This window comes from Salvelinus fontinalis, chromosome 17, assembly GCF_029448725.1.
Source record: "Salvelinus fontinalis isolate EN_2023a chromosome 17, ASM2944872v1, whole genome shotgun sequence".
NCBI classification, from domain to species: domain Eukaryota; kingdom Metazoa; phylum Chordata; class Actinopteri; order Salmoniformes; family Salmonidae; genus Salvelinus; species Salvelinus fontinalis.
The window spans coordinates 25,069,050-25,078,252 of NC_074681.1; the positions used below are offsets into that span (position 1 = coordinate 25,069,050).

The 9,203-nt window shown below is 39.0% G+C and overlaps 1 protein-coding gene across 1 annotated transcript; it reads right to left on the reverse strand.

The window, feature by feature from the left end:
- Positions 1-330: 330 nt before the first annotated feature.
- On the reverse strand, positions 331-8,613 carry LOC129814028 (kinocilin-like). The gene is made up of 5 exons (XM_055866773.1): positions 8,114-8,613; positions 5,900-5,968; positions 5,734-5,805; positions 4,971-5,064; positions 331-3,946 (listed from the first exon to the last, which is right to left on the reverse strand). The coding sequence occupies exons 1-5, from the start codon at positions 8,259-8,261 to the stop codon at positions 3,871-3,873; spliced, it is 459 nt and encodes a 152-aa protein (XP_055722748.1). The 5' UTR covers positions 8,262-8,613; the 3' UTR covers positions 331-3,870.
- Positions 8,614-9,203: the final 590 nt, after the last annotated feature.

Here is a 9,203-nt window from a genome sequence, read left to right on the forward strand (position 1 = left end):
TGTTTTGAATTTTCCAGGCTGTTTAAAGGCACAGTCAACTTAGTGTATATCAACTTTTGACCCACTGGAAATGTGATACAGTGAATTATAAGTGAAATAATCTGTCTGTAAACAATTGTTAGAAAAATGACTTGTGCACAAAGTAGATGTCCTATCCGACTTGCTAAAACTATAGTTTGTTAACAAGAAACTTGTGGAGTGGTTGAAAAACGAGTTTTAATGACTCCAAACTAAGTGTATGTAAACTTCCGACTTCAATTGTACCTCTCCTGTATGTTAATTTATTAATATATGCAAATACACTCAGTGTGTGTATGTATGCAAATGAGGTACAAATAGTTTTCTTTATTGAACACAAAATATAATAAAAGACCTGATACAGTAAGAAACGTTACATATGAGTGTATCCTAAGAAAAAAGTGACATTTTACAATAAATTGAATACCTGAATTCCCATCAAAATCACTGAACTCCATTCATTATTTTTCCATGCCAGTAAAATGTTTTATGTACTAAAATTCTGTCAATATCTGATGGATTATACAAATTCTAAACGTTGGGAGTATCTTCATCCATTGTCCAACTGTTGCATTTATTATAATTGTTTTTAAAAACTTTTAACAATTTCGATGACCGTTGCTAATTGCTAAAAGTCATAATCACCACTTGAATCTTGTTTTTTTAACAATACAAAACATATGCACACAAATATCAAGAACATCCCACCTGCCCAGACCTACCAGCTCACACCCCCATGTCCATAACCCAATCACTCTATGGTTTCAAACTGCAACATATTTTTCCCTCCGTCACCCACGCACTTTCAACATTTAGATAAGAAAGCATTTGACTTTTCCATTGTGTTGAAATCACATCGCGTCAACACCCACCTTGGGCCTTTTCCGATGCTTTGTTTTAATTAAACAGTCGGATTCCCCTGGTCCGCACCAGTTCTAAGTCTTAACGATGGAGGATGCGTTGATTTCCAGCTTTTAAGTAGACGTTTTTTTCAAAATGATTGAAGAGAAAAGTATAGTCCACTGCACCCTCATATGCCATGTCTTGAAATATGCAGACAGATGGATTAAAAGTACATTTACATTGTAATACTTCTGACAGACAACTCTGCCCATGACTTTAACGTTATAGCATTCCCAGAAGGCATGGATTATTGAGTCATTGTTAGTTTTACACTTAAGACGTGATTCTGCTTTTGTGCTGTAGATTTTGTGAATTTTGTTTCTTGTATTTTAAATTCTATACATTAGTTTATAGTGGATTAAACGTAAACAATTTAATTTAATTTTCTTAGTTATGTTCCAAAATTCCCTCCATCTTGTGCTAATATCAGTTCAAAATGCACGAGGTATTATTTTTTGGTTCCAATAATGTATATTTGTTTCTAAGAGATTGTTGGTTGGATATGCTATCTGTAAGGTTTTGTATATCTTACCTATCATATGAATATCATTTTCTGACTCAAACGGGACTTCCTCAACATTGCTTTGATGTCCAAAACTATCAGCTTGAAATTGCATGTTATAAAATTTGTGGCCCAATTTATCGGTAAATTCTGAAAAGCTATCCAAGGATTGTTCCATATTGGTCTCTTTTTAGGGAGTGATATTGGTTCTTGTAGAATCTGTTTCACTTTCTTAACTATAAAGTTGTTCATGTTCTTAGCTCCATTCTTTGAAAATAGACACATGAAAAGATTCTGGGTATGAGCATGCGCATATTCAATATGTACCCATTGTTCCTCTTTAGCGTATTTAACAATATGTCGCAAGTTAAAGCCTTGTGTGATGAGTTAATACAATTCCAAATCTGAAAAGTTAAAACCAGCCTCAGATTTAGGGACATGTAAAACTTTCAAATTTATTCTATGAGTTTTATTTGCCCATATGAAGTCTGTTATGGCCAAGAATACTCTTTTAAAGAATGTGTTCGGTGGGGTAATTGGTATTACCTAGAATAAATATAAAAACTTTGGGAGCCATGCCATTCTAAAGAGGTTTATTCTACCTGCAAGATTTGTGGTGAGATTGTTCCATTTAATTAGCTTTGCTTTCATGTTGTTGAATAATGGGATAAAGTTACCTTCACATATTTGTTAAGCATCCTAAGTATTTCATATTTTTTTGTGGTCCACAGAAAGGATTTCGGTAGAGCACGAGGTATTATTTTTCCTATTTCCATTATTAAAATGTGTATGATTCAGGTATATCAGGAGATCTTCAGCAAATAAGTTGAGTTTATATTCATGTTTACCAATACTGATAACTGTTACGTTTGGGTCCTGCCTAATTCTTTCTGCAAGCAGTTTAATTTGCCAGTGCAAACAGGAGGGTAGAGGGAAGACATCCCTGTCTCATGTCATATTATTTGTGTACATTTTTGCTTTATGATATTTATATAATATTTTTATTAAATGTATTATTTCAGCTGGAAAGTTGAACGCTTCCAAAGTTTAGAATATATATATTTTTTAAGAGTGTCTAATATTTATTTTTGGTTGATTTCCATTTTTTTGTGATTCTTTTTTATCTGCTGATAGTTACTTCAGGGTTATTGTGTCTACCAAGGCTGTAGGATCAGTCCAGCTGTTGTTAAATTCTGATTTATATAGATTTTCATAGAAGCTTTTTAAAATTGTCATTAAATCGCATTGTTGTTTCTAACAAATGCATTTGTATCTTTATCTTTTCAGATTATAACTGGTTTGGCATGTGTTGGTTTGTGAAGGCTGTGAGATTTTTACCAGGTATATTTTCCATGAAGTAGTAGGCTTTATTTGAGTTTAACCTGTAGTTGTTGGTTCTCTTCAAAAGTAAAATATCATATTCCTGTTTAAATTCAGAAATTATATTTTCTTCTTTACCTTGTAAAGATTTTTTATGGACTTTTTCTACGATATACATTTTTTTAAATTTGTATTTAATTTCTAACTCAGATTTAACTTTTGCCGAGTATGAGATTATCATTCCCATAATGTATGCCTTAAAAGCATCACACATTTTCTCTGTCCTCTGTCTACATTTGTAATGGTAAAGGTTGACGTATTTTCATTTACAGATTTACATTTAGGGTCTTGAAGATGCACTCTGTTCATTCTCCATATACTGTTGCTAAGTGTATTTTATGTTGGTGTAATTAAGCATGATACCGGAGAATGATCCAATTTCACTATTTCAGGTGTCCTGTAAATTATTTGTAGAGATGAAAATGTTCAGTCTCTTTGGAGGCTCCTTGAATTTCCTTTTTTATTGCTACGTCTGTCAATCTTATCGAATATATAATTTAGGTTGCCTGATAAAATAATTGTTTCTGTTTGGATTTTATCTAATATAGCTTGACTTCCTTCTAAAAACACCAGACTTGCCCCTGGTGGGATATACAATGAAATCAGTGTGTATTTTTCACTATGTCAGTTACAATTCAACATTAGAAAACAGCCTTCTCAGTCCGTGTACTGGGATTCTTTTATTATCTTGTGCGATGAGCTGAGATGTTACTATCCACTACTTGATTATCCTTGGTTGATACCTCTTTGCCTAATTCTCTCTCTCTCCCTCTCTCCCTCTCTCCCTCTCTCCCTCTCTCTCTCGCTTTCTTTCTCTCTCTCTTTCTCTCTCTCTCTCTCTCTCTCTCTAGGATAAGGATAATATTGCTAATAAAATGAGACATTGTGGAAAAAAACATGTATTCCTCTGGATAGTTAGGAGAAGGCACAGTATGTAGCTTTTGAATTGTATTGTTGAAGTAAGTAAACATCTGATTCACCAACTTGTGAAGTCCATTTGAAGGTGAACTCAAATCTGAGTAGGCGTGCATGAGAGATGTGTGCTGTGTGGCTGCTATAAAACCAATTTACGGGAGGTCTGGATCAGGGAGGGTCTGCTTGAACTTTCGTCTGGACAAGATGTCTGGCATGTCTGAGGATGTCCTGCAATAGAATAGTGGGAGTGTTAGTAGAGCTCATGATGAATACATTTTTGTTTGTGAGGTACTGTATGTGTGTGTGTGTGCATGTGCATGCATGCCCACGTGTGTGGATGCGTGCACAAGTGAGTCTAACTGGATCAGACATGCATGCCCTGCAAGGTTGATGAATATCAGCCAGACTCAGACAATGAATGAAATCAGCGGTCTCTTGGTTACCAAGGCAACAATATCCGGAGCAACTTGATTTCTTGGTTATGACAAGGGATAGAGGTCTCCTTCTCTTCAGTACATTTTGGTTCTTATAGTACTGTTCTAATCGACTTAGGAGACAGGACAGCCATATCGGTCCTTTGTCCTGAATTGGTTCTGATCATGTTTCCTTATTATTGAGGGGGAGAAAGAATACACACAAAACACACTTGATCTATGAAAATATACATTTGTTAGATAGCAATGCTAATGTTTTATATGCTTCAGTGCTTAACTTGTTTCATTTTCTACATCAACAGTTAGCCTCTATATTCTCACTGTTGCCTTATGATTTCATTTAACGCTGTGTGCATCCTCTGCTATTATCCTCTATGTTCATAATAGCTAAATGTTATCATGAGAAGGTCACGGTAGTAGCATCACAAAGCAGGGTAGTCTGCCAGTGCCACTGACTCCAAATGATGCCATTAGCATTCACCTGGTCCCATCAGAGACTATCAAACACCTTTATTGAACTGGGTGAGAAAGAAGCAGGCAGGAGCATAGCAGCATACATACAAGCAGGCTGCAAACCAAGTCATTCCATTGCTCTGGAGTGCCACTGAGTGGCTGTCTGTTAACTAGGCATCACCAGCTGATTACATTCACAAGCAAAGGGATTCCCCAGGATACACTGTGAAACTAAAATGTACATGTATATTTCAAATGTGAAAAAATATTCGATCATGCATGTGTCTGTGTGTGTGTCCAAGTGTGTGTGTGTTTGTGTGTATGTTTGTGTGTGTCTGCATGTCCATCTGTCTGTCATGTCTCACCCCTCATCTGCGGAGGCCTCAGCCATCGGTCCGGCATCAACAAACGTCCCCATCCGGCTCTTAGAGCGCTCCAGATTCAGCTGGCTCTGAGTCGCTGTCAGATGAAAGGAAAACACAACAACAGCCTCTGGGTCACATTGAACAATCGGAGTATCTATGAAGTATACATACATTATCCAACATCTACCTGAAGACAAATATATGTTCATATACAATGTGAATGAAATATCTATTATTAGCCCATGCCTGTCTGAGAAATGAGAGAAGTATAACCAAATAAACACTACTGGCTATGCAATGGTTTGGCTGTCCTTAGTTATCTGTAGCTTATACATCTTAGTCTAGCCATCTCTCCACATCATTTTTATTATAAACTGCGATGGTAAGTGACTGCGGTGCCTGTACAGCATCCTTCAGACATAACTCTCTCCAGCCCAATTGCTGTTGTTCAAAGCAATCTCCATCTCATCAAAGAGTATAAAGGAGTGAGTGTGATGAGTATTCTCTAATGTAATGGGCATGCTCTTTCATCACACACTCTCCTGGCAGAGTTCATTATCATGTCCTATCTGGCCCAGCCTGCAGATTTAGTCAGATCTCTGCCAAGGTATCATGGATTAACTGTCACTATTGTTCACAAAAAATGTTTTCTCTACAATAAATTGGATGAGTTTGAACTACGTAGAACTGACTCCAACACTGGGGATGACAGCAATTGAACCACAGCAACTAAAAACTACAAACATAGCCATCTGACATTTACCTTCTCGTTTCAGTGTCTCTGGTTGCTCAGGGCCAGGAGGGTTAGCAGGCATAGGGTGCACTCTGAAGTTTCCTGTGAAGAGCAGAGGACTTTTCTTCTAAGAAACAATTTTCTTACAAATGGATTTGCTTGAAATCAAATATAATGGGAGACATTAATAACTTGCCCAAGGTAGGGAGAATGTTGTTAATGTTGAGCCAGGCTCTTATGAAGGGGAAGACAGCGATGAGGAGGCCTGGAAAAGAAAAACAATGTTGACACTAATTGATATCAGTTGACCATGGTGCTGAACTACTAATAAGAGTGTAGTACTGCAAGTGTGGGAGTTTACCTTCTTTGACTGGTTTGTATTGATTGTAGCATATTAGGGTGGTTTCAAATATCCTTTTGGATACTGTAAATGTCAATTAACAAACAGATGGAAGCTAGTGTTTGGTCTTAGGCACGGATCAGAGTTAGTGATGTAATAGAATCACTGATTAATATATTTCATTGTGGGTTCTCAAAAAACAAATGGCAGATAAACAAAGAAAGTTACAATGACACAGGGACAGCACAAACATACACTGGGGAGATATAGGAGGCATATCTCATCAAAATGATATTACATTGCCTTCAAGTGGCTCAACAAACACAATCCTAAATGACTATCTCCCTGCTCATGCATATTGTATTTAATGACAAGTTGCTAACTTAATTTTAAAGGGACATTTCAAAATGTTTGAACTTCATATTCATCATATCCAGCACCACCCCAATGGCGTGTTTCTATGTTTTGTAGTAAAAGAAGATACAGGAAGATAAGTGTTTCCAATGACATCATTAACAGTTTAGTATACAATTGGTAGGCAATTAGTAGGCAATGATGTCATTGGAAACACTTCTCTTCCGGTATCTTTTTTTTTACTACAAAACATAGGAACCACCATTTTTACATATAATATGTTGATATTCGGTGGCGCTGAAAATGATGAATATGAAGTTGAACATTTTCGAAATTTCCCTTCAAGTGTTTTTAAGATGTTTTTTGACTGAAATGGATGTTTATCAGCATCATGGTCAGTGTGAAAAAAGGAGACAGATTCCCGTTTGGTGCTACTCAACTATAAATTAGCTCCCATACGATGGTTAGCCTACTGGTAGGCTAAGTGGATTTTCTCTTACCCTGACCCTCCTGCAGTCTCAGGAGCCCACTAGGACTTGTGAATGCATCCAAATAGCTCTAGCTACCCTTGGGCAGGCAGGCTGAACACACTTATTGATTTCCCTTCTGAACCACAGAGAGAGCTGCTATTGAACAGTGGCTGGTCCTGAGTGTGCCTGTGTGTGATGCATGTCTATGCTGTCAGAACATCTCACCAGTCGCCAGGCGGCAACAGGAGCGAAAAGATCCTCCCAAGAACACTGAGTTTTGTTCAGTCAGTTCATAGCCACAGATGTAGACTACCTGGATCAGTGATTGTCTTTGGAGCAAATAATAAGAGGACACCTGCACTTCAGGAAACAACATTTGAGTTCTCCACATAAAATGTCAAAGATGCTACCATATTGTTTTGTTAAGAAGCAATAAGTTGTTGTTTAATTACAAGGAAAAGCCACAAAAGTTTTTTGTTTTAGTTTTGGGATGTTCAAAATCAGTGGTCAAAGTTGACTTTGAATGACTTCTACTCTGCAGTCAGTGTAGATCAAAAGCCGGTCACTTGTTTTCTACTCTCTGACACTGAACTTAATTTCCTGGGTTGAGTGGAATACCCTGCTCCCCATGATGCTATCAACTGTCTTAGATTACACCAGCGGATCAAATGATCCCCGGGTGTGTTTTTGATGGAAGTGGATGGAAAATGGCAAGGGCCACTGATCATTCACACAGTCTGCTACAGGACTTCGCAAATATTAGACTTTGCAGCAGGCCTTGTACACCTGAAAAAGGAAAGCCTCTTAGACCCATATGACACCTTAGCACAGAGATCAAATTGTCTACTGCTTCAACATTGCAGTATAAAATCCCCCAGTTACAGTTAGGAATAAAGATAGATGTGTTTTTTTTAAGAAAGAAAGGACAGCCAGGAGTGTAAATATTTTCAAGATAGACCACAGAGATTAAAAAAAGAGAACATTCAATTTGCATGAAGTTTTATCTATTCGGGAAATGACCCACTTGTGGTGCCACCATCAAAGAGGCAGTAGTTTCTGAACTGAATAAGCTACCAGTACATTTCTGTAGGCAAGCTGTATACTGTAGCTATAAATAATGTCTACATTCCTCTTACAATGCTATGCACTGCAAGTACCAATGGAATTTTGCATAGCATGTTTTACATAGCACATTGCAGAGCACTCAACAAAATGAAAGACTAGTTGGAGTTCTGGATGTACTCACCCAGCCCCCCCGCACCGAGGAAGATTCCCCCTACGGCATCCGCATCACACTCCCTCGACACCCCGATAATGATGCACCCTGCCACGATGCTGAGCAGGGCCGAGCCCACCCGCAGACCGTGGTACCCCCCAATGCTGACAGCGCTCATTCGGCAGGTGGAGAGGAGAACCCCCACCTGGTCACCAGACGCTGCCCGCTTAAGGCCCTAGACATGCAGAGGGACTAGGACTGGAACAGACTGGATCTAACTTGGGCCTTCAGAGTCAGACCCAACTGTAGCACCTGTGTCAGCACCAACTCTAGTTGCAAGTACCCACCGCCACTCTCACTCTCACTGTCACAGGACTCCTTTCTCTGCCAGCCAGGCATTGTCTCTGCTCTGGCCTGCTTCAAGACTCCTCATGCATCATTAAAGACATGGCTCTGGTTTCCCTTTGCCACCGTTCATTCATTCACCCTCCAGACAGGGATATACAAACTACTCTATAAATCTGATCACAGCTGCTCCTCCCTCCCTCTCCCCCACAGGAATACTTAGACCACTGATAGCTCAGTCAGTGATGGTAATTAGGACTACACTGAGAGTGGTCACAGAGCGTCTGTAGTTCCCCTCTCTATAATACAGTGGTAAAAGGATGGGTGTCATAAAGCATAAATGCACAGTCACATTGCCTTCTGCTCTTGAGACCCTGGCTGACATGTGGAATGTGCTCTGAGATTAAGGTAACAGCATGCTTGTGATTATGCAAAAGAAAAGCAGGAGAGAGAGGTGGAGAGAGAGGGGGGGTGAGAGAGAGAGACCGAGAGAGAGGGGGGCGAGCAAGAGCGAGAGAGAGAGAGGAAGAAAGAGAGAGAGAGCGAAAGGAGAGAGAGTGAGAGGGTGGAGAGAGGATGAGAGAAGGAGAGAGTCTATAGAGGGAAAGAAAAGGAGAAAGGGAGAGGGGAAAAAGAGAGATAGAGGAAGAGAGAACACTGTCATTGATAACGTCTGTGAGCTAGAAAGGAATGTAATGAAAGGTTCTGAGAGTCCTCTGTGGTCGGGACCTGAGGCCGTCCACAAAGGCCCGTAGTTGCCATAGGAATAGTATAT

What these genes read in the sequence shown, in the direction of transcription:
- LOC129814028 (XM_055866773.1), bottom strand. Translation starts at nt 8,261, where the DNA reads ATGAGCGCTGTCAGCATTGGGGGGTACCACGGTCTGCGGGTGGGCTCG. An exon ending in AGAGACACTGAAACGAGAAG is followed by an intron (nt 5,065 to 5,733) that starts GTAAATGTCAGA and finishes TTCATCTGACAG; the next exon opens with CGACTCAGAGCCAGCTGAAT. An exon ending in GAGGCCTCCGCAGATGAGGG is followed by an intron (nt 3,947 to 4,970) that starts GTGAGACATGAC and finishes ATTCTATTGCAG; the next exon opens with GACATCCTCAGACATGCCAG.